Source organism: Lontra canadensis, unplaced genomic scaffold (genome assembly GCF_010015895.1).
Source record: "Lontra canadensis isolate GAN:19392208 unplaced genomic scaffold, GSC_riverotter_1.0 scaffold38, whole genome shotgun sequence".
Classification (NCBI taxonomy): Eukaryota; Metazoa; Chordata; class Mammalia; order Carnivora; family Mustelidae; genus Lontra; species Lontra canadensis.
This window is the reverse complement of record NW_022631032.1, coordinates 16,853,652-16,880,525: the sequence shown is the minus strand read 5'-3', so window position 1 is coordinate 16,880,525 and position 26,874 is coordinate 16,853,652. Positions and strand designations below refer to the sequence as shown.

Below are 26,874 nucleotides of genomic sequence, written 5' to 3'. Positions count from 1 at the left end.
CAACATGGCACTAGAAGTCCCAGCCTCAGCAACCAGACAACAAAAAGAAATAAAAGGCATCCAAATCAGCAAAGAAGAAGTCAAACTCTCACTCTCTGCAGATGATATGATACTTTACGTGGAAAATCCAGAAAGACTCCACCCCAAAACTGCTAGAAACTCATAGAGGAATTCAGTAAACTGGCAAGATGTAAAATCAATGCACAGAAATCAGCTGCATTTCTATATACCAACAAGACAGAAGAAAGAGAAATTAAGGAGTTGCTCCATTTACAATTGTAACCCCAATCATAAGATATAGGAATAAATCAAATCAAAGAGGCAAAGAATCTATACTCGGAAAACTATAGAATATTCATAAAAGAAATTGAGGAAGACAAAAAGAAATGGAAAAACTTTTCATGCTCATGGACTGGAAGAATCAATATTGTGAAAACGTCTATGCTACCTAGAGCAATCTATACATTCAATGCAATCCCTATGAAAATGCCATCAACTTTTTTCCCAGAAATGGAACAAATAATCCTAAAATTTGTATGGAACCAGGAAAGACCCAAAATAGCCAGAAGAATGTTGAAAAAGAAAACCAAAGTTGGTAGCATCACAATGTCAGACTTCAAGCTCTATTACAAAGTTGTAATCATCAAGACAGTATGGCACTGGCACAAAAATAGGCACACAGATTTAAGGAACACTGTTTCTTTGGAAACTCAGAAATGGGCTCTCAATTCTATAGTCAACTAATCTCAGAGAACTCAGAAATGGGCTCTCAACTCTATGGTCAACTAATATTCAACAAGGCAGGAAAGAATATCCAATGGAAAAAACACATCTCTTCAACAAATGGTGTTGAGAAAACTGGACAGTCATATGCAAAAGAATGAAACTGGATCATTTCCTTAAACCACACACAAAAATAAACTCAAAATGGATGGAAGACCTCAATGTGAGATAGGAATCCATCAAAATACTTGAGAACACAGGCAGCAACCTCTTCTGCCTTAGGCACAACAACTTCTTCCTGGACACATCACCAAAGCCAAGGGAAGCAAGAGCAAAAATAACTACTGGGACTTCATCAAGATCAAAAGCTTTTGCACAGCAAAGGAAACAGTCAACAAAACCAAAAGACAACAAACAGAATGGGAGAAGATATTTGCAAATGACAGATAAAGGGCTAGTACTCAAAATCTATAAAGAGCTTATTAAACTCAACACCCAAGGAACAAATAATCCAATCAAGAAATGGGCAGAAGACACGAACAGACATGTCTGCAAAGAATACATCCAAATGGTCAAGAGACACATGAAAAAGTGTTCAACATCACTTGGCATCAGGGAAATACAAATCAAAACCACAATGAGATACTACCTCAGACCAGTCAGAAAGGCTAAAATTAACAAGTCAGGGAACAACAGGTGTTGGTGAGGCTGCGGAGAAAGGGGAAACCTCCTGCACTCTTGGTGGCAATGCAAGCTGGTGCAGCCACTCTGGAAAATGGTACGGCATTTCCTCAAAAAGTTGAAAATAGAGCCACCCTATGACCAGCTATTGCACTACTGGCTATTTACCCCAAAGATAAAAATATAGTAATCAAAAGGGGCACTGTTCATAGCAGCAGTGTCCACAATAGCCAAACTATGGGAAGAGCCCAGATGCCCATGGACAGATGAATAGATAAAGAAGATGTGGTATATATATACAATGGAATATTATGCAGCCATCAAAAAAGGAAATCTTACCATCTGGAACAACATGGATGGATCTAGAGGGTATTATGCTAAGCGAAGTAAATCAATCAGAGAAATACAATTATCATATGATGTCACTAATATGTGGAATTTGAGAAATAAGGCAGAGGATCATAACAGAAGAGAGGAAAAAATGAAACAAGAAGAAACCAGAGAGACAAACCATTAAGATTCTCTTAATCTTAGGAACAAACTGAGGGTTGCTGGAGTGGAGGGGGGTGGAAGGGATGAGGTGGCTGGGTGAGGGACTTTGGGGAGGATATGTACTGTCAGTGCTGTGTATTGTGTAAGACTGATGAATCACAGATCTGTAACCTGAAACAAATAATACATTATATGTTAATAATTTTAAAAAAAATGTTTTAAAGAAAATTTTAAAATTTTCAATTAAAAAAATATGTAGGAACAAATTTAACCATGAAGGTGAAACAATGGATTTGAAAACGATAAAATATTGATGAAAGAAATTGAAGATGACACAAACATATGGAAAGATACTGTAAGCTCATGGTTGGAAAAATATTAAGATGTCCAAAACGATCTACAAAGTCAATGCAATCCCTATCAAAATCCCAACATTTTACATAGAACCCGAAGAAATAATACTAAAATTTGTATAGATTTACAAGACCCCAGATAGCTAAAGCAATCTTGAGAAAGAAGAACAAAGCTGGAGTTACCACAATCCCAGATTTCAAGATATACTGCGAAGTTGTAATAATCAAAACAGTACAGTACAGGCACAAAAACACACACATCAATAAAACAGGATAAAGAGCCCAGAAATAAATCCACACCCAAATGGTCAATTAATCTATGACAAGGGAGGCAAGAATATACAATCCGAAAAGTCAGTATCTTCAATAAACAGTGCTGGGAAATCTGGACAGCTACATACAAAAGAATGAAACTGAACCACTTTCTTAAACCATACACCCAAATAAACTCAAAATGGATTAAATACCTAAATGTAAAACATGTAACCATAAAATTTCTAGAAGAAAACAAGGGGAGTAATTTCTTAGACATGGGCCATAGAAACATGTTCTAGATATATCACCTTAAGCAAAAGAAAGAAAAGCAAAAATAAAAATAAACAACTGAGACTACACCAGAATCAAAAGCTTTTGCACGGTGAAGGAAACCATCAACAAAACTAAGAGGTAACTTACTGAATGGAATAAGGTATTTGCAAATGATGTAGCTTATATTGGAGTTAATATCCACCATGTATAAAGAATTTATACAATCCAACACCCAAATAAATAACCTGATTAAAAACTGAGCAGAGGACCTAAATAGACATTTTACCAAAGAAGACATGCAGATGGCCAACAGATACATGAAATGATGTTCAATATCACTAATCATCAGGGAAATTCAAATCAAAACCACAATGAGATATCTACTTATACATATCAAAATGGCTAGAATCAAAAAGACAAGAAACACCAAGTGTTGGTAAGGATGTGAAGAAAAGAATCCTTAAGCACTGCTGGTGGAAATGTAAATTGGTGCAGCCACCTCAGAGAACGGTATAGAGGTATCTTAAAAAATTAAAAAGAGAAATACTATATGATCCAGTAATTCCACTGGATATTTACCTAAAAGAAATAAAAACTCTAATTTGAAAAAATACATGTACCCCTATGTTTACTGCAGCATTATTTATAATAACCAAGACACGGAAACAACCCAATTATCTATCAACAGATAAATGGATAAAGATGTGTATATCTATACAATGGAGTATTACTCAGTCTCAAAAAAGAATGAAGTCTTGCCATTTGCAACAACACGGATGGATCTAGAGGGTATTATGCTAAGTGAAATAAGTCAGAAAAAGACAAATACAATATGATTTCACCTATATGTGAAATCTGAAAAACCACACAAATGAACAAACAAAATAAAAACTGTAACATTTTGAAAAAAGTGGAAAAAAAAACTACTTAATTTTTCAGTTTACACAAAGCATAGCCTGCAAGCTTTAATTTTCTTCCTAACTAAATTGATTTTCAATCATACTAAGTTTAACTGTTATTTTCTGATTGTAAAAGTTACTTTCTGATGAATGCTTACTATAAAAAATTTGACAAATATAAAAAACATAGAGAAAATAATCACCTAAAACCCCGCCCCAGAGATAATCACTATATAAATCTTAGAATATTCCAACTTCTTTATAAATATATGATTTGTTATGTTACCTTATAGAACCAATACTTTGGTCACTTTAATAGAATTTCATAGTACTTTCTCAGGTCATTCAATATTCTTTTAAAACATTGTTTTTAATGACCACATGATTATTTCTTTATATGAATGTGTATCACAATTTAATTAACCAATCCCTTGATAAAAGTTACTTTTATCATCCAAAAGCAGCATAAAAGACAGACAGAAACACTAGGAGCTTATTTCATTAATGAAATTGGTAGACTTATCACCCATTTTCAGACTCATGGAAATACTGTTTGAGAGAATAATTCAATATCTTAAAGATATATTTTAAAACAAATAGAAAAACATACCAACTATACTATCAAAAAAAGCTCCACGCAGATGCCAATCATTTTTATCATTGAGGAAAGTGATCATGTGGGACAATAAAACATCATTGGCTTTCTGACGTCCAAAGAATACACACAGGCGTGTTATTCCATTTTCCATTAAGGTTTGTTTCACAATATTTTCAGGGTCACTTAGCAAAGTGACAACTTTCTGTTGGACCATTTCATGTAAGGCTTGCAGCTCTAAAAAAAAAAAAAAGGAAAAAAAAGGTAAAGATAGGATCAGTTTTTTCCCAAGTTATAGACCTAGTCTTCTTTCTTACTTCTTGCAGAAACAGAACAACAGAGAAGCCACCAAAAAAAAAAAGTCTATAATCACTAAATACTTCCACTGTTCAAGCTCTGAAGGACAGATAAGGAAACCAAAATATAAACTGAAGAACAACATCCTGATAAGCAGATGCCACAAGCATGGTTACCATCTCATTAACTAAACAGACCTATTTTTGAAGCTCAAGGAAAAAAACTATAGGAAACACCAAAACAATCAATAAAATCACCAATAAATTTTATTTTATTGCCACCAATAAAATCAACTTGATCAAGAACTTCAACATACTAGACTGGTTAAGGATATAAACTGATGGCATAATTTAATACTTTAAGAAAGCATTTCTAAGGTCAGTTTACTAAATTTTTAGAAAGCAGAAACTATACTGCAAATCCTGTCAAGGGTTTACATGATCTGGCCACCCCCTTCTTCTCTGACTTTATCTCCTACCCATCCTCCCTTCTTCCTTCCTTTCCCTTCTAAAATGTAAGCTCAACAGAAGGATCTTTTCTGTCTTATTCACCACTATATTTCTAGTGCAGAAATTATGTTTAACAATTATCTGTTGGCTAAATGCATGAGGGCAGAGGTCGCTCCTGGTGCAGCCACTGTCAAGAGAAAAGGTGGTCTGATAAGCAAAATACTACGTTCACATTAAGACAAACTTTAGGTTAACTCCTAAAAAGGTTTAACAACTAACTTCAACTTCATTATCTATAAATGTCCAATTACATGGTTACAGAATGTAGGACAGTATTATCTTTTAAGTAATTCCATGAAAAAAGTGACGATTTCCTGATACATTCTTAAGTTCAAAATTATTCTACTGACTTCAACTGCAGAGAATATATGCTGCCTAAAATTGATATCATTCTTACAAGTAATAGAGCCATTACCATTTGTGTATAGCATAAAAATCTTGTGCTCAAAGAAATCTAAGCATATTACTTCTAAATCTTTAACTCAATAAACATTAATTAAAAGCCTGCTAAGAGTTGTTTGTATGTAAAGAAACTTAAACAGGAACTTTGACCTCAAAGAGCTTACCATCACATCTATACATTTAAAGCAAAAGGTGTTTGTGGGGTTTGATCCATAAATCATAGACAATATGACATAAACAGTTCATGACTAAGGATACTCAAAGTATATTCACATAAGGAAAAAAGGCTTAGATTCTTTGGCTATGACGTCAATTTTTTTCCTTCCATTTTAGAAGGATTATACAATTCAGCTAGCTTTACTGTTTATACAAATCAGTTGTGGCTAAAAATTGAGCTTAGAATCCTGACAACAAGCTGATAATTTTCTGGTTAGATAATAGTGTACAGAGCAGAGAGAACAATGAAACATCAGTGACCTTTCCCACCTATATACATAAGGTATTCTTTCATCTTACACAAAAATTATGATAGTTTCTTTCAAGTCCACATTACTAATTCATTCCAAATAATAAGAAACCTGGAAGAGAAAATCGTACTACCTGTGTCGTAATTTCCATTGGGATGCGTAACTTCATCTATTTCTTCACTATTTGGGTCATTTTCCATATTGAGATTTTTTAACTGCACTAATTCCAGGAATCTCAAAGCTGTTTCAGCCAGCAGAGCTATGTTTTCTATAAAAAAGGGAAAATTTATTATAATCTTAAATCCCTATAATAATTTTTCCTTCAGGTCTTTATACATATAAATAAGAATCATAAAACTAAGGAGGAAAAGTAGGACTTTTCAATTTAGCTCTTAACCTAATCAGATTTTTGGTAACTAATCTCATAATCTACAACTAACAGTTTTTTTAAAGATTTTATTTATTTATTTGAGAAAAGAGAGCAAGTGAGAGAGAAAGAGCATGAGCAGGTTAATGGGTATAGAGAGAAGCAGACTCCCCACTGGGCACAAAGCCCAACAGGGGGCTTGATCCCAGGACTCCGGGATCATGACCTGAGCCAAAGGCAGACACTTAACGAACTGAGCCTCCCAAGGCACCCCTATAACTAACAGTTTTAATAATAAAACATAAACTTCTTTTAAAAATACAAAAATGTATAGCGTAAACACTATAGTTAACTCTGCTATATGATACATATGAAAGTTAAGAGAGCAAATTCTAAGAGTTCTCATCACAAAGAAAAAAATTCTTTTTTTCTGTTTTTGCGTCTTTTTATTGTACCTATATGAGAGGATGGAAGCCAACCAAACTTGTGGTAATCATTTCAGAATATGTGAAGTCAAACTATTACACTTTATACCTTAAACTTATACAGTGATGTAGGTCAATTAGATCTCAATAAAACTATGAAAAAATACAAAAATAGCATAAAACAAGCATTCAAATCTACTAAGGGAAAAGCTTAACCCTTCGACAGAGACCTAGGAACAGTATCTTAACAGGTGAGATACATACATTAGACTAAAAGAGAAACATTCAGATTAAAATAACGGGCTAAACTGTTATTTTCAGTATCACACAGACTTCAGAATCACACAGACCCCGGCTTAAATCTCAGCTCCAATCTCAGCCCCCAACACTTACTGCTGCTTAACACAGGAGTATACTTCACATATACATAAGTCACATCTACCTCAAAGAGCTATTACCAAACTGAATCAACCATTATTAGATTGCCTTCCTTGTGATACTCTGAAGTTCTTATGAACCAAAGTGTGAGATTGCTGCATTTCTACAGTTGCATTCTCTCCTAAGACTGTCTGATATTCCTTAGCACTGTGAAAATATCTACTTCTAATTTGTGCTGTCACATTTGCTATCAGATCTGCTTACACTTTCTTCTCCCTTCCATTTTCTTAATGAGGCCTGTGTCTCTATCCTTCTTTCCCTCCCATTTCTCACTTCTTAATCCACTGAGCCACCCAGGCACCCCCATTTCTGTGCTTCTTAACATATGTCCATACCAGCCTAAGACTGCACTCTTTTCCTTAGCAGTAAATGGCACTGAACATAAAGCTTAATTAACTGCCTCACTTTATTAATTTCAAGACTCACTTTTTCCTTAAATTTTTAATACCACTACAATTGAGGTGCATATCACAAGAGTTGAGTTGCTCAGTCTATCAAATGCAGTGATTACCTTTGTCTTATAGCCCCACTATACCCTGCCCTGACCCTCAACAGGTTCAAAACTGTTCTGAAGAACAAAACTTTACCTCTAAGTACCCAAGACGTGAATACCCTATAATGCCTGCCATAATGCCTGCCCTAAAGATGGGAAGAGTTTGGGCCATCCTCTGATAACAAGTCAAATTCTAGATGAATGCTCCCCACCCCACGTTAATGGATGTATCTTTATGAGGAAAAGTCTCTTACTTTCCTGGGCACTTCTAAAATCTGAGTAGATCTATGCCTATTTCCCCCATTTAAGTTCATAAACCACAATACACTTGAAAGTTTACACAAGATACAAATCTATACCACCTCTGAGTTTAAAAAGAACACTGTAAAAGACATTTAAAAACTGATTTTAAACTTTTAAAGTTACTGACATGTGTGGTTTAATTATACTTAACCATAAAAGTTCAAATAGACTTCTGGCTCAACTGAAAAACAGGCAGGTTTATCCTGCACTAAACCATAATGAAGGGACACTACAAGGTACCAGCATGGACCCTGGTTACCACAGACTCTCACCATAGAGACCCAGAAGATCAAAGAAAAGCAGAGTGTTTCAGAGTCAAGGTAAAGACCAGCAGCTCTGAGAACTGAGAAAGAATGAAACCAGATACATTTAGGTCATATTGTCTAGCTTCTCCCATTTCCAATTTCCTCACTTGTAAAATGAAGGTAATATAGCATCTATTGCTCAAAGCTGTTGCAAGGATTAGTTGCAAAAAATATATAGATCCTAGAATCTCAGAATCCATGTATCTTAGAATCTGGAATCTATCTTAAAATTTATATATCTCTTGCAGCTAATCCCTGCAACCCTGAGCAGATGCCCTGATGGAGTTTTCAATAAACAGTAGCTATTATATTTATGCTATCACTATTAGTAATTGGTTGTCACTCTGTTAACATAGCACCTACACTTCAGAACCTTATCCATTTAACACAACTGAGAACAAACTAAGACCAAGAGTAGGTCACAAAACTCTAAAGAAAGATACAGTTTGTTTTTAAAACCTATAAACTTTTATTTAAATTTTTCTAGTTTAATTATGTTTGCCAAGTTACTTATAAATATACTTTGTTACAAATTGTAAACTCAAATGTACATGTCTTAAAGAAATCCTGAATTTTCTAGGCCTGACATGTGCACCTATACAGTTATGGAAACCAAGCCATAAATAATAGGCAATGGATAAATACAAATAAAAATATATGTATAGGGAAGAAAAAAAAATGCAACAACCACCACTCAGTGAATGTACCTAGAGATAAGGCCAGAGTCCAGCAACCATTTTTTGTATGTTCCATTGAAATAATGATAGACAATTGTAAATTTAATAAACCTAGCAAGTACCTTTCAAAAAAGTGGCAATATCACCACCACACTTTATGTACTATTTACAGAAACCAAAACAATCTCTGCTTTACATATTATATTAGAAATAAATTATGAATTATGTTAATGCTTCAGTGACATTTTCCATACAGAAAGAAGTATATAGAATTAATTTGGGGAGCTAAAAAACATGAATCTGTATCACTTAATTTTATGAGTAAGAATTACAAGTAAAACAAGTAGATGTGTTATAACCTCAACACAAAGAAGCCACACACCTTAAGCACTACAGTAACTAAAAGGACTTTAAAATCTGGTAATAGGCTAGGTTTTTTAAAAACCAAATTATCCAGCAAAATTCATCTTTTTGAACAGCAAAAGATTTGTATCCTAAAGCTGATATTCAAATTAGCATATCTGTTCAGAGAAACTTTACAAAGACCTAAACACACTCAATCAGAACATACTTGTAAACATTAGTCTCACTCCAAATTAAATGTAGTATACTCAGTAAAATCATAGGATTCTATATTACATATTTTTCACTTGATAATTCTGATCACTTCAAAAATGAGTACAACCAAAAGTTGAGTCCCAGGGACAGATAGATCACTTATGAAAATTATCAAAATGTACACAAATAGTTTAAGGACTATAATTCACTCTCAGAATTCCCAGAGAAATCAGAGAAACAAGAGATATTATAGTCACTAACTTCAAAAATATGAGCAGCTATTACTTGGACAATAAGTTCTTACCAGCATAGGCTAGTCTAACAATAGTAGCATCATCTTGGGCTAAGTGGGCTATGCCTGGCAGAATATATTCCGGATAGATATTGACATCATTGCGAGGAACCTCTTTGACAAGAGCAAGAACTTTGGTCAACGTCCTCAAGGCTTCAGCCCTCACTCTAGGAACAGAGTCATTGCTGAAATGCAAAAGATATGGAGTAATACGATCCAAAAGAATTTCTACACTTAATCTTGGGGCCAAATGGAGAATAAGTTCCAAAGCAGCAAGTTTGGAATCACAGTATTTAAGGGTCTGCAGACAGGACGTTATAACAGACACCAAGATAACCAGCCCATTTTCCTTAGGCTCTCCTTCTGCTTTTTCTGGCAGATCATGTCCACAGAGATTGTGAATAATGTTGCCCAAATCCTTCCGTATAACCAGAATGCGCTCATCTGCAGAAAGAAATGTTTCTTTGGCAAACTGGGCCATGTAGGGCTGAAGGAATGTGTAAAATATTTCAGGAAAGGCATTGCCACGCTGCTGCTTTAGGTAATCTTCTGCCCCTAAACGTTTATCTGGCTCACGGTGAATCATCTGAGTTACCTACACCAAGGGGAGAAAAGGAGTAAAAAATAGATTTGAGAACAGCAGGTTAAATCAGATGAAAGCTACAAGGGCAACTTAAACACGACATAAAGAATTTTTGAGGTAACTCTGACTCTTCTCAATCTTCACCTTTCAAGCTACTTTCAGAACCTGACTACAAGCAATATGGGACTCTACTACCATCCTGCAAAGCAACAGGAAATTATATAGTAATTACAAATTACTATTGTAATATTATATAGTATTACAAATGGCCCAGACACATAAAGAGATATACCTTGTTCAGTATTCCCGAATTATTAAGACAGGGGAGTAATACATTACTGCCCACCACTCAAGGATTCTTAAACATTTTTGAGTACGGTAATATCATTGAGAATCTAAAGAAAACAATGGGATTTTCTCCAGAAAAAAATTGTATACACAAAATTTTTACATATAAAATTATACACGATTCAAAGAACCACAGTACCACTAAAATCTATTTACATATCAGAGTTCTGATTTAGAGTCTTAATACCACAAGTCCAAGGGAATACATGGTTTAAGTGTAGTTCTAGGATCTAGTCAAAAAGGGGATCAGTGGTTTAAACTTCTCAAGTAGTGTAAGAGATGTTAAATCCTACAAACCCTAGAAAGGAAATGTACCTAACCTGAACTTATTATGTGTTTTCTGACATCTTAGGGAACTAATTTTCTTTCAATATACAGAGCATAGTTTAATTTTTCCTAGATCTTCAGAGTCAATCAGTCATTATTTAAATACTTAAAATATCATAAAAATATATCTAGTTATTTGAGTTTTCTGTTTATATTTCAAATAGGGACCTAGCATTGAACTTGCAAGGACTCATATGCACTATAAATACCAGAAGTGACTTAAATAGAATTCCTTTTACATTCAGATTAAGCCTTAAAGATTCATCAGATTCACTCCTTCCATAGTTAAGAAAATACAGGCCCAAGTTCAAGAAGTCACTCAGCCAATGTAACATGACAAATGAGTGCCATACCCAAAGACAGAACAGCCAGGTACACCAACTAGTGCACAGTTCACCAAACATGAGCTAAATTGGCTTCCTCTAAAACATCTTATTTTTTAATATTTGCCATTTATAAGAGAAATTAAAATGTATTCTATACTTCCCTACTTTATTATAGAATATTTTAATATACTACAACTTCCCAAGACTGAGAGTCATCATCTTTAAAGTCATCAGTTACTGTATTGATGGACTTTAAATAAAGATCCCCTCAAACAGTAAGGTGGATTTTTGGCTTATGTGACCCACAAAACTCCTCACTTCTCTTCTGCTATACTAATGATTCTATAGCCTTCCATCCAGAACAGCCTCAAGAGAGACATACCAAACGAGCTGTTTCTATATGAAATGGCCCTATACTACTGTATTATATTCAAGTTGATGTTTCCTGTCTTTCATTTTAGATAGGTCTTCTTGATTTCTTACTAGCAAGCTCTATTCTAGACAATATCTCTAATCTCCAAGCTCCACTTTACTTCCTCCCAAATCTGTCCAAAGCAGAGCTGAAGATGTGTGTGTATGCATAACATTATGCATGTTTTATATATATATAAAATTTAATCAAATGAGCTCTGTGCCTGAAAAGAGGTAAAGTATTATACACTTCTCCCTAACAAAGTAAATAAAAAAAGGCTGTTCATAATTGTCTATGGGGCTTTATTTCTTTGTTCCAAATTCATAAAATTCCAGAGAGCTGTCTAATGCAAAAGTGAAAACACAATTCTATTAAAACCTAATGGGGAATACTTGTAGCATAGTTACCAATTCTCTGATACTGCAATCTTCAATTTTATTTAGCACTTGTTCCGGGAAAAACTGTCCATTTCTATAAGCCAGAAGTTGAGAGAGATCAAACAGTGGTACACCTTCTGTAAAAAGCTCAGCTATAACACAACCTGCAAAATAACAGATATAATTCCATTAAAAATGCAATGCAAGATACCTTTATTGTAGAACTGAGAGAATTCACAAAACTCAAAATGAAAAGCCCAAAGTAAACTGAATTAAAAATTTTAATGCATCATACAACTACGGTCACACAAGACAAGGAAAATGTCTATTGCCTTATCATCAGTTTCTGAAAGTGTAAAGTCAAAAGAATCCCACTATCTCTCCATCTTAAAAAAAAAATAAAATTACTTCCTAGTTCTCTAATTTAAAATGAATATGTTTGCATATAATATATACATACATATATTTAGAGATAGAATACAAGTTACAAGAAAGGTAATTTTTTTAAAGTATGGACTTACTTTAGAAATTAAGTCCATAAGGAACTGAAAAGTCATTATCTGACAACTCATTTATTCAGTATCAAACTAAAAGTTATTAGGTATCTACTATACACTAGACACTAGCAGTGCATATAATAGATAAAATCCTTGCCCTCATCAAGCTTTCGTTCTAGGAAGACAGACATAAAATAAACCCATGAACAAATGTGTGAAGAGTGCTATGAAGTATAGGTGTAAGACTAGAAAAAGAAGGAAAGATAACCAAATCATTAGGCACTCACATAATCTTCAAACAGGGAATACAAAAAATCTATCTACACTCCAAAAAGGACAAAACAGTTTCACTGCATCACTGTATGACCTGCATTTCACAAATATTTTTTCTTAAGAGAGAAAGAGAGAGCGTGTACATGCATGTGGGATGTAGGGTGGCAGAAGGAGAGAGAGAATTTTTTTTTTGTTAAAGATTTTATTTATTTATTTGAGAGAGAGAGACAGTGAGAGAGAGCATGAGCGAGGAGAAGGTCAGAGAGAGAAGCAGACTCCGCGTGGAGCTGGGAGCCCGATGAGGGACTCGATCCCTGGAATCCAGGATCATGACCTGAGCTGAAGGCAGTCGTCCAACCAACTGAGCCACCCAGGCGTCCCGAGAGAGAGAATCTTAAGCAGGCTCCAAACTCAATGTAGAGCCCCCTGTGGGGCTTGATATCATGACTCTGAGATCATAACCTGAGCTGAAATCAAGAATCAAACACTCAACCGTCTAACCCACCCAGGCACCCCTGCGTTTCACAGGTCTTATAGAGATCCTTAAATAACCTTAGCTCATAGCCTCTGCATCTGCTGGTCTCTCTACCTAGAATGCTACTCCCTCAAATGTCCACCTATACCTCCACCTCCTTAAGATCCTTCATCAAATATAATTTAGGATATTAGCAGTTATGTAAACTATCCAGTTTAAAATTGCAAGCCCCACCACCACAACTACCCCATTCTTCTTGCCTATTCTTCTGCATATTCCCTTTTCCCTTTCCCTGCTATTTTTTCCCCACAGCACCAACTGCCAAATTAAATATATCATGTATTTTTTTTCTTTACTATCTAGTATACCTACTAGAATGCAAACTTCATGAGGAAAGGATTTTCACCTAATTTTGTTCACTAAATAATTTCCAAGAATTAAAACAGTTCCTAACACATAATAAAGTTCTTATATTAATCTCTACCAATCTGTGTCAAGTTTTAGAATAAAAGACTTAAAATAGCTATTAGAAATATCATAAGCAAGAAGAAAATAGAAAACCAGACCAACATTACAAACCAACTGGATCTAACACAGACATCAAAAGAACACTCCACCCAACAACAGCAAAATACAAATTCTTCTCAGGTACATATGGAACAATTCCCAGGTTAGATCACATGCTGAGCCATAGAACAAGCCTCAGTAAGTTTAAAAGGATTGAAATCATAGAAATCAAGTCCTTCAAACCACAATGGGATAAGAAATCAATAACAGAGAAAGCCTGAAAAATTCACATATATGTAGAAATTAAACAACACACTCCTAAATAACCAATGTATCAAACAGAATTTGAAAATTACTTTGCGATTAATGAAAATGAAAACACAACATATAAAACGTATGGGATGCAACTAGGACAGTGTTGAGAGGAAATGTGTAACTATAAACACCTGTATTTTAAAAGAGTGCAGGACAATAATCTAATCTTAACCTTAAGAAACAAGAAAAGTAAACTAAAACCAAAGCAAACAGAAGGAAAGGAATAATAAAGACTGGAATGGAAATTTGTGAAACGGAGAATAAAACACAATAGAGAACATCCACAAACTCAAAGGTTGGTGCTTTAAAAAGCTCAACAAAATTGACAGGCTCCTACTAAGACGACAGATGTCTCAAACTACTAAATTAAGGTATGAAAAAGGAGACACACCACCAACCTTACAAAAATGAAAAAGAACTGTATTTTGAACAACTGTATGCACAGAAATTAGATAACCTAAATGAAATGGACAGATTCCTGGAAAGACACAGATTACCAAAGCTGACTTAAAAAGAACAGAAAATCTGAATAGACTTCATAAGTAAAGAAACAGAATAATAAACACTCCACAAAAGAAAAGCCTAACACTTAACAGAGGCTTCAATCTATCAAGTGTTAAAATACTTAATAATCCTTCACAAATTGTCCCAAAGAAATAGAAGAGGGAACACTTCCCAACTCATTCAAAATTACCCTGATACCAAACCAGACAAAGATATCACAAGAAAAGAAAACTACAGACCAATATTCCTGATGAATATAGGCACTGACAAACTGGGTGCAAAAATGAATAAGTCCATACCAATAATAAATTAAAAGAAAAAAATGAGGGGAAAGAGAGAACACTTGAGTATGCCAGAATGCTGAGGGCCTACTGCTGAATGTGGAGGAAGTACTAGAGTTGGAAAATCATCATTTGCAACCATCAGGCAAGAATCAGCAACGAATGCCAAATCAGGAAGTAAGTTGTTATGACTGACAGTGTATTTGCATGGTCTTAAAAGTTTCTTCCCACAGGCTCCTTACTAGTTGCAAGAGACTAAAAAAACAGAAGGTAACTAGAGAGGGGAGAATCAGGCAAGACCTTGACCAGGTGATCAAAATTAACATCACCAACAGACACCATATGTCTCTAGATGTGATACTGTGAAAATGTATCATCACATATACAGTACATGGAGAATGAATAACCTGAATCTAATCAAAAGGAGAAATCGGACAAACCCTGAATGAGGTACATTCTATGAAAAAACAAAGGGGTGGAGTGAGCTGCTTGAGCACATGTGTGCGCTTGCGCGCGCGCGCACGCACACACACACACACAAAATGCAGGTGAAAGCCAGTGAAAACTGAATAAAGTCTGTATCCAGTTAACAATAAGGCTCCACTGTCAATTCCAGATTTTGAGGTCAGACTGGTCATATAAGATATCACTAGCAGGGAAACTGGGAGAAGCATTCTTCACTATTTTTGCAACTTCTATCACTTAAAATAAAAAGTACAAAAATTATTTTTAAAAAATTTAAGGAGAGAAGTATTCTTCAAAAAATGTCAATGTCGTGATGACAAAAAAAGACTATGAAGATGTTCCACATCAAAGGAAGCTAAGGGGAGAGGACAACTAAATGCTATAAACCCTAGACAGGGTCCTGACCTGGAGCAGTTAAAATGTTAAAAGGGACATTAATGGCTCAAAAACAAAATTAGAACTAAAACTGTAAATTATTTTATCAATGTTAAATTTGCTGCAGTTGATAACTGCAACATACAATTACGTAAGAGTTATGTAACAGACTAGGATCTTAGGGAATATATACTGAAGTATTCAGAAGCAAAGGGCCACAATATATGTAATTTAGTCATTAAAAAAACATGAGGGTGGGTTGGGGTGCAAAAAGAATGTATAGGTGATACAGCAAGTGGAGCAAAATGCCAACCAAGTGAATCTGGGGATTCTCTTCTGCAAGTTTTTAAATTTTTTAAGTATGAAATAATTTCCAAGTAAAAAGTCAGAAAAAAACATAGCGACATTTAACTATTTACAACTAAATGGGGTTTGTTATGGGCTGAATTATCTCTCTTCTCTCCCTCAAATTCATATATTTAAGCCCTAACACCCAGTACCTGTAACCTGACTAAATACAGGTGATAGGCCTTTAAAAAGGTAACTTAAGTTAAATGAGGTCATACGTCCATTATTATACGTGATCTTTTAAGAAGGTGCACCAAGGAAGAGACCATGTGAGGACACAGTGGGAAGGCAGCCATCTGCAACCCAAAAAGAGTGGCTTCAGGAGAAATGACTCCTGCTGGCACCTTGATCCTGGACTTCAGCCTCTAGAATGGAGGGAAAATAAATTTTTCTTTAAGTTACCAAGTCTGGGATATTTTGTCATGGCAGCCCTAGCAAACTAATAGAGGTGAATACAGGACTTTTTTCTTGCAACTTTTAGAATATTGTTCTGGAAAATGTGTTATTAGGTGGTATTTCCCTATGGAACAGATTGTTCAGTGTCTTCATCAACACTAAGTCCTTATAATTCAGGTATCAGCTCAAATATCACCTTCTCATAGAGGTCTTCTCTGACCATTTTATCTAAAGTAGTCTCCCACCAACCTTTGTCATAACACTTAAAAGTCCTAACTCCATCACAGCACTTATCACTCATGAAAATAAACTTCTTTCCTTGTTTCTCTTTCTACTCCACTAGAACATAAGCTCCTTAAGGGTAAAAACTTCATCAGTCTTTTTCAGAGCTGTACCCCCAACATGTAACAACACAGTGTCTCATACATAACAGATAATACTCAAATATTTGTCAAGCAAATGAATGAAAGATCTCCAGGAAAAGCATCCTGCCCACTTATATGACCAGAGACAGAGAATATATACCTTCTCCAAAACTAGCAGCCAGGAACCAAGGATATCCATCAAAATGGAGAAAAGTAACATTCAAAACCCAAAGAGCCTACATCAAATCTTAGGAGAGGTGGACAGATCCCACCCACCTCTTTCAAAAAAAATGAAAGGGCCTCTACGGTGTAGACTCTGGTCTGGGAAAAAAAAATGCTGAGTAAGTTTATGAAACTATAATGCACACAGAAAGCATAAATATAAACTTTGCATCGACCCTTGAAATTTTAAAACTCCAACAAACTTCCAGTTATTAAATAAATAAGTCACAGGGATGTAATATGTGCCTATTATACCTCAGTTTAAAAAAAGCCTATAAATGATCCCGAGATTAAAAAGTGTTCAAATTTCTAAGCTAAAGGAATCCTATTTATAAAATCATAATTTTAAAAATAAAAATGGTTTGCCAAAAATTTAGATAAATTCACTGGTCAAAAAAAGTCAGGAATCCGATGAATTAAACTTCTAATCCTGTTATTTACACAGCCTGGAGGATAACCCTAGCTTACCAAAAAATACCCCTCAGTATTATCTTGGGACACATATTAGTGAGCTGAATGGACAGGTCTGTAGTAACAATTCTTGTTCATTACCCTCAATGAAATACATTTCTTCATTAATTATGTTACTTTTCCTAAGTAATCTAAAATACAGCTCAATTTACATTTTCTTTGCAGCACCCAACCTTGGCAAAATTCATGAAAAATGGCACTGATGCAGAGCTCACACAGTTTTTCTTCAGGATACCATTTTCAGCCCATTTTCTTCCCAAAAGTTCATAGAGAATCTAGAATCTATAGCCTGGCTTGAAGTGGTCTGGGTATGTGAAATAATGTATATTAATGCATGGTATTTTCTTCTAGAGAAGAAGGGCACTGACTGCATCAAAATCTTTAAGGGGATCCCAAAAAAGCTTAGGAATCACTTTTTTACAAACTCTTCCTAGTTACAAACTCATTCCCTTAGCTACAATTACTATCTATTTCCTGGTAACTACGAAATCTCCACCTCCATCCCAATTCTCTCTGCAACAAACCTTTATAACCAATTGCCTATTGTACATCTTCTCCTGGATATCCCCCAGACACCTTCAACATACCTAACAGAGACTTCATCATCTTCTCACCCCCTTTACCTGTTCTTCCCCCCATTTCTTTTATGTCCGTGACCACCATTGCCAATCCACCCAATTTCCCATGCCAGGGTGAAAGGAGTGTTCTTGACTTCACCTACCAATCAATCACCAAGTCCTAACAATTCTACCTATTAATTATCTCTGAAGTATTCTTTTTTCCACTCCCTCTCCAATTCTGTCACAACTTTAAGCTTGTCAGGGTCCTATCCTTTCTGGACTATGGCAGTTTACTTCTAGCCGGTTTTCCCATCTATAAGGTAGCTCCCCCACTATCCACTCTCCATGCTACAGCGTTTATCTAAAATATTTATCTGATAATGCCCCTGTACGGTAGCATGGGCATGCCAGACCCTTTCTGATCTGGGGCCTGCTTACCTCACACTCTACACTCTATATAATATAATAAACTACTTAAAATGTCCTCGTGCTCGGATGTTCAAGTCTTTGTATAAGCAACACTCTGTGCCTGAAACAAGCTATCTTTGCCATAGTTAGCTCCCAATCTTCTTTCAGTTCTCTTAAAATCATCTGGGTGACTGGTTGGCTCAGTCAGTTAAGCATCTGACTCTTGGTTTCAGTTCAAGTCATGATCTATCTCATGCGTCTTCAGAATGAGCCCAATGTCAAGCTCCCTGCCTAGTGGGGAGTCTGCTTGAAGATTTTCTCCCTCTGTCCCTCCCCTAACTCACTCAAGCAAGCACACTCTCTAAAATAAATCTTTAAAAAATTTATACCATCTTCCAATAAAGAGGCCTTTCCTGCTACTGACTCTCTACCCACACCATGGATACTAATATTTTTATGCTCCTATAACAGCACCCTGTGCTTATAACCACCACAGCAAATCACACTGCATTGAAATGTCCTTTTTCAATATCATATCCATTTCCCCATTAAATGTAAACACCTTGAAAAGAGGGACATAATTATCCATCCATCTCCAGCGCTAAAGAAAGTGCCTTGGGGTACCTGGCTGGCTCAGTGGGTAGAGCATGCAACTTTTGATTGTGAGTCATGAGTCTGAGCACCACACTGGGTTTACTTTAAAAAAAAAAAAAAAAAAAGTTTACTTTTTTTTAAAAAAGTGCCTAATACATACAGAAGAATTCAAATATTTCTGAAATATTTGAATAAATGAACCACTCTGCATTTCCTAGGCACTTAAACATGTCCAAAGAAAGACTGCTATATCTATCTGAATAATGAACAATGTATGAAATACCAAGAAAATAATTTTTCAACATAAGGGATTTTCTAAAAGCTACAGTTCAATGTTTCAAGTTAAAATATATGCGCATCCCCCCTTGGCAAATTCGACCAATTCAAATACCTGCTGAAAAGATATCCATTGCCCTCTTCAACTCTCCTCTTGTTCTCTGATTACTATTTAAGTCTACAAGCGGAGTTGAAGGATCCCTCATGTATTCTAACTCAGTGGCAAACAATCCACCATCAACAAAACGTTCAGGAGCAATATAGCAAGTTCTCCTCCGTGAAGTGTCAAAGAAATAGTTGAAATCTGCTGGGTTGTCCTCTGGAAGATAAGTGGGCTTAAAACTAGCAAAATCAGTTAGAAGGACCCAATTCCAACTGGTGACCATTACATTCTCAGTCTTGATGTCCCCATGACGGACTCCAGATTTGTGTGCTTGGTCCACAGCAGTCAGAATCTGGAAAGCAATCCAACGCTTCTCAATGTTATTTAAGAACGGACGGGTACTGATGCGATCATAAAGGTTGTCTCGCACATATTGCCTAAAGAGCATGGCTGCTTTCTCAGATGCTTTTTCTACTGCTTTCTGAAAAGGTAGACAGTTCTGTGCAGAATGAAGCCTTATTTTCAGTTCCTCCAGCTCCTGTTTATAGCTGGTTAAAGGCAATGTGGGATCCTGAATTGCAAAGACCTTCACAACCACGAGGCCTTCTCGGTGCTTCGCTCGAGCAACTTTAAAAAACCGAGTACTTCCCAGACTCTTATCATATTCAAAGTCATGGATGTCTGAGAAATAACTCTCCACAGAAAGGATCTGGGAAGGAGCAATGCCAGCAAGCTGATTTCCCATAATGTCAGCAAGTTCCTCTGGGTCAGTAAGTCAGGATACTATACCTGTTTAAAAAAAGAGAAAAGAAGAAGAAAAGATACAAGCAAGGAAACCATTATTTATGTATTCTCTTCCTAAAAGATAGATGCACCATATTTCTCTTTCACTGAAAGCACCGTATCTAGTATTCTAGGCAGCTCTAAGTTTTAAACCCATTTCTCTAAAAAGATCTTGTTATTTTATGTTGTCCTTTCCAGGAGCTGAACTATATTTAAATAGACCCCTTCAATATTAAGTTGAAAATGTTAGAATGTGTATTTTCTTCCATTTAAATTTAAAAATTAACGAGCCTTTACTATGCGTTCAGCATTGTGCTTGGGACTATGAGGGTCACAACAGTATTATATGACACAGTCTTTGTCCATGAAGAACCTGTGGTCTTGGATGTAAGACACAAACACATTAAAAACTTAAAAAAAATTTTTTTAAAGTAATAATAATTAAAAATAAAAATTTAAAACGGACTAAAAATCGCCTAAATCAAATAGGTCACTGAACTCCTCAAAGAACAAGCCAAAATAAAAAAAAAAAAATTTAAATCAGTAACTCCTGGGCCCTTCCAGCCTAATTCCAGTCTGCTGGTTCCCACCAACTAACAGACGGCATAAAGTTGTTTGACGTGCAAGAACAAGGAAGAAACCATGGCAGAGACGTTAAAGAAAAGTAAACTAAAATAACACACTTGTTAAACACAGCCCAGGGTTCTCCTAGCTCATAATGTGCAGGATAAAAAAGACACTCATACACACACGGCCATGCGCATATATAAACATTTACCCTAGGACTCTGAAAAGTGTCACAAGTCGGTCACTAGCTCACACTGAGGTCATGACGAATCACTTCTGGGTCTGCGCGGGATTGGGAGTCAGCAGCCCAGCGAGCCTTGGACGAGCCTTCCGTATGAGGGGTCTTCCTTCAAAGGCAGCAGGTGGGACGTTGGGGGAGCGAGGCCGAAAAGTGCCAATTTCCAGAAACCAAGCTGGTCCGCGGAGAAGTGAAAAACTCCCGGTGCCGCAGTAGATAAACGAAGCTAAGCTGAAGGGATGCCCAGATACCCAGAGAGTTGCCCCCGCCGGTCCTCTACTCTGCCCCGAGAGCCATGCGTTCCCGGGCCTCACCCTCCTCTCGCGCGGATCTCTGGAACCTCAAACACCTCTACACTCCTCTTGAGCCTCACCACCAGGCGGGCAGGTGGGACCCGGATACAGCGGGAGGCTGCCAGTTGCAGGGAAATACCACTTCTTCGGCTGAGGCAGACACCGTAAACGCCGAACTCCCGGGAAAGCTGCCGGCTCTGACCTCACTTCCTGTTATAGGGCGGAAGTGACGACAGAGAAAGCGTTGAGGAAGAGAGCATGTGGCACGGGAGTTGGTTGCTAGGAAACGGAGGAAGGGCGTGGCCTCATTCTAAGCACCTGGAGGAAGGAAGGAAATTGTTCTGTCAATTTATTTCCCATCCTGGTCTTCTAACGTTCCCTAAACTTCTATCGTTCTGGCATCCCCAGAACGGGGTTCTTTAAGAGAATTCACAGTTTTATTTAGGAAAGTTAATATATCCGAAGGTGAATTTTTTCAGAGCTTTATTGAGATATAATTTACATACTATAAAGTACACCTGTTTAAAACATACAAATCAGCGGCTTTTTATATATTTACAGAGTGGTTCAATCATCTCTATAATTTAATTTGGGGACATTTTCATTGCCCCCCAAAAGAAATTTTGTAATCCCAAGCAGTCACTCCTATTCTCTCCCTTTCTCCTCCTGGTCCCAGTCCTAGGCAATCACTAATCTATATTCTGTTGTTATAGACTTGCCTGTTCTGGATATTTCATTATATAGTAGACAACATGTAGTCTTTATGACTGACTGTTTTCACTTCACATGTTTTTGAGGATTATCTCTGTTGTAACTTGTGTCAGTACTTAAATTTCTTTCAACTGACAAATATTTTATTATATAAAGAGTCCACATTTTCTTTATCCATTCATTAGTTGATGGACATTTGGTGTGTTGTGTCTACTTTTTGGTTATTATGACTAATGCTGCTATGAGCATTCCTGTGGAAGGCTTCTTGAGGCCATGTGTTATTTCTCTAGGGTAAGCATATGGGAATGAAATTATGTAATCATAAGGTTAATCTATGTTTAACAGATTGATAAACTACCAAACTGTTTTCCAAAGTTACTGCACCATTTGACATTCCTACCAGAAATATAGGAGAGTTCCATTTTCTCCATATGGTCACTTACTCTTGTTAGTTTCTATCTTTTTTGATTATAGCCACCCTAACGGGTGTGAAATATCTCATTGTGGTTTTTATCTGCATTTTCTTAATGACTAATGATGTTGTTAATCATCTTTTTGTGTGCTTATTGGCCATTCATGTATCTTCTTTAAAGAAGTGTCTATCAAATCTTTTGCCCATTTTTTCACTGGGTTATTTGTCCTTTTATTATTAAGTTTTAAGAGTTCTTTATATATTTTGGATATAAGTACCTTATCAGGTTTGCAAATAGTTTTTCTCTGTGCTGTCTTTTCACTTTCTTGGTGGTGCCCTTTGAAGCACAAAATATTTTAACACAAAGCTGAATTTTTTTTTATCATCCTTCCAACAATCCCTCCTCCCTTATTTCCCATCTCAGGAGGAAACATTACCACCCACTGGATTCCTCAAACTACAAATTTAGAAGTCATTAAGTCATTCTTGACATCTTTCTACTCTCTCCCTCTTTCATCCTCCCTCATTCAACATCATCATCCTGATGATTCCACATCTAAAATATGCCTTGAAGCCATCGGTTACCATCTCTTCAGGGCCTAGGCCAAGCCATCATTATTGTAATATCTAGATTTTGATACCTACTCCAAAAAGGCATTCCCTGCCCACAATATTATTTTTTGTACATTTCCCATGATTTCTTCTGTGTCTTTTATGACTTCATCTTGTGTCCCTGAATTTCTGAAGTACAGGTCCAACTTTATTCTTTCTCAAGGATACTCGGGTATCCCAAAATATTAGTAAGTAATCCATTTTTCTCCCCACTTATTTTGAAATGTCATATTTACCACACACAAATTTCCTATATATATTTGGGTGGGTCTTCTGCTGAACTTTCTTACCTGTATATTGAGTTGCCATTTAATTCACCTGTCAGTACTGTTTTAATCATCGTAAAATGTTTTCATGTCTAACATAGCTTCTGCTAGAGTAATCTCTTTTGATTACAACTATAATCATAAGGATTGTAATCGTGTAATCATAAGGATGCTTCCATATTTCCAGATTCTCCCCCTTGTTTTAAGGCTAAACTTAAAAATCCTTCGCTTGGCCTACAGAACCTGCATGATCTGATTCCTACCCATACTCCCCATCATAACTGGCATCACTCACTGTCCTTCTCAGTCCCCCACAAGAGCCTCCTTTGCTCCTAACTTATCAAACTTCTCTCTACCTCTCAGCTTTCACATTTACTCTTTCTTCTACTTAGAACACCCTTTCCCCCACTCTGTGGAACAAAACTGGCTCTTCTTTCAAGTCCCAGATTAAGTGCCAACACTTCTGGAAGATCTTTCCTGAAGTTCCCCACCATCACCACCACCATTATTATAATCTCATGGACCCCAGAACTTTTTCTCCATAGCACTTATTACTGAAATCATTTCATTTGGGGAAGGAGGGTAACTATTTGTTTAAGGTCTGTTTTCACACCTGACCATCAACCTCATGAGGTCAGTGATTGTGTAATTCCTATTCACCAAGGTTATCTTCAACAACTACAGTAGTATCTGTGTCTACTAGAGTAGACACACAGTAGACATTCAATAGATATTTGAATCAATAGCTGTGGCCTTATAAGGTTTGTGACCACTAGAGCCAAGATTAGGAGTTCTAGGACTAGGAACGTTTAAAATATATATAATAATTGCTAAACACATGGGGTGCCTGGGTGGCTCAGTCAGTTGAGCATCTGACTCTTGACTTCAGCTCAGGTCATGATCTCAGAGCTGTGAGATCCAGCCCTGCATCATGCTCTGTGCTCAGTGGGGAATCCGCTTGAGATTTTCTCTCTCTCTCTCTCTTTCACTCTTCCTTTATCCCTCCCCCTGCACACCTGTGCTTTCTCTCTTTCTCTCTCTCAAATAAATAAATAAAATATTTTAAAAAGGCATTGCTACACACATAGTTATTTAACAGATAATATTTTAGGATTAGTCCATATCTCAGATACTAAATATCATGTATGTAAGTGCTTTACACACTTCTTCAACAGAGAGCTTATGGTATAGAAATGGAATAAATCTCTCTCAATTTAGATCACTGTTGCATTTTCTCCATATCTATTTTTTCCCATCAGTACATTTTGTAAAGTAATTCACGAAATATTTTTCAATGCCTTCTATAGTCACTTCTATGCTTTTTCTTTCCTTTTCTTTCTTTCTTTTTTTTTCTTTTTTTAAATAGGAATCGTGGCTGCCCAGGAGGCTTTTTTAAAGGAATCTCACCTAGTCCTTTTGAGAGTAAATGAAAAAATAAAATTTGGTTGCCACTGGTGGAGTAAAAAGGAGAAAGAGCCAGCAAACACCCTTCTATCCTCTAGTCAACGGCCTCTCAGCTGCATTGTGGCAATGATGGCTGACCATCCCTTCTACAGAAAATAGATGCTTCAGGAAAGCAGCTGTGCTGGAGGGGTGCCCCATCCCTTGCATATAAGAAGGGCTAATTGACTAGCTCTCACTAGCAAGTAGAAGTGGAAATTATGTATTTCACTTCTAGGTCAAGGCAGTTAAGTGGTGAATGACCTTCTCAGTCCTCTCTTTTCCTTCAGCCTAGATGCAGGGATGTCAAGGTCTTAGGTAATGCCAGAGCCACCAGATGATAGGAGCCTGTGTCTCCAAATTACAGCCTGGAGAAAGATCACCTGTTAAATAGGAACACTCACATGGGACTTTTACAGAAGCAAAAGTAAACTCCTATGGGTTAAGCCAGTGAAATGTTGATATCTACTTGTAACAGTAGTCTTAGCTTACCCAACCCATTCATCTTCCAGATCTCCAAACTTCCTTACTTCTCCTGGCTACTTGCTTCACCCATGCACTTCCAGTCCTATGAGGTGTCCATGTGGACTCTCTGCAGTCCCTGCATCCTAAGGAAAAGGAGTAAAAGAAAAAGAAAATTCCTAATGTAAACAACACCTTCCAGAGGATAATAAACATTTTCTTTTTTTGTAGATTGCCAGCTAACAGATGCAAAGGGAATTATAAGAAATTACCATTTGGGGGTGCCTGGGTGGCTCAGTTGGTTGAGCGACTACCTTCAGCTCAGGTCATAATCCTGGAGTTCCAGGATCGAGTCCCGCATCAGGCTCCACATTGACCAGGGAGTCTGCTTCTCCCTCTGACCTTCCCCCTCTCATGCTTGCTCTCTCCCATTCTCTCTCTCAAATAAATAAATAAAATCTAAAAAAAAAAAAAAAAGAAATTACCACTATAATTATAGTATAATAATTGCTTCCCACAAGGACTGTCAATGGATTCTATAACCATTGGGCAAAAGAGTGGGAGGTAACAAGATAGACTCATGATGCCCAAGGAATAGCTACAGATTACCTTCTACATTAGGAAGGGAGGAAATGAATATTTTATGATGGAAAATTCTGGCAGCAAACCCTTTACCTAAGTAATCAAACTTAACATCACTAACAGTAGGACAAAGGTACTTTGAGGCTCCTGATAGAATGCAATGGGCAGTACACAGTATCATCCATGAAGCTTTCTTACCAAGGATGTTTAACCTGAATCTAGTCAAGCCTGTAGACCTCATTGTCCAATACGATAGCCATTAGCCATATTTGAATAATGAGCACTTGAAATTCGGCCACTCAAAATTGAGATGTGCTGTGAGTGTGTAAAAAACACAGGATTTAGAGCAACCCTGTCAGAACCCCTCTCACTCTTGAGAACTTTTTCTGTATCTTCACTTAAACTTCTATCACTTTCCTCACTCTCCGTTGTCCATGGGATTCATTCTTCCACTCCATGAGACAAGAACCTAGTTCTCCCACTTCATTTTGACGCCAAAACCCAGAATCACTTCCACTGAAGGGAGAGTAAAAGCCTCTTCTGTCTGCCCCACCCCTCCCGCATCTGCCCCTGGGGTGCAGCCTACGTACGCTGCTCCCTTCAGATGTCCCCACCTGTGTCTCAGGTAAAAATTGACACTGGGGGAATGAACTAATTGACTTTTAAAAGTGGACCCAGGTGGAACATAACTTGGAATTTAAACTAAGTTTATTGGTTTAATTAAGACAGACATGTGAATTAAATTAAATTAAATTTAAATGCGAAACTTTTATTCTGCAAAGGTTTACTGAAGGTCAAATAAGCTCATGTTATCTCTGTTACAATTTGTTAGCAAAAAGATGACTAAAATGATGGCTACTTGTCTGTCTCATCAAAGTTTTCATAGGAAATTGTTA

At 36.5% G+C, this 26,874-nt stretch overlaps 1 protein-coding gene across 1 annotated transcript in view; it reads right to left on the bottom strand.

Annotated features, from left to right (window-relative positions):
* Window positions 1–21,689, bottom strand: part of PIK3R4 (phosphoinositide-3-kinase regulatory subunit 4) — an 82,316-nt gene extending 60,627 nt beyond the window's left edge. Inside the window, exons 1-6 of the mRNA XM_032869721.1 lie at window positions 21,174–21,689; window positions 19,625–20,401; window positions 12,208–12,341; window positions 9,817–10,399; window positions 6,080–6,214; window positions 4,287–4,508 (exon numbers count right to left, since the gene is read on the bottom strand). Of these exons, the coding sequence (XP_032725612.1) occupies window positions 4,287–4,508; window positions 6,080–6,214; window positions 9,817–10,399; window positions 12,208–12,341; window positions 19,625–20,357 (1,807 nt within the window). The 5' untranslated portion in view covers window positions 20,358–20,401; window positions 21,174–21,689. The remainder of the gene's footprint in view (window positions 1–4,286; window positions 4,509–6,079; window positions 6,215–9,816; window positions 10,400–12,207; window positions 12,342–19,624; window positions 20,402–21,173) is intronic.
* Window positions 21,690–26,874: the final 5,185 nt, after the last annotated feature.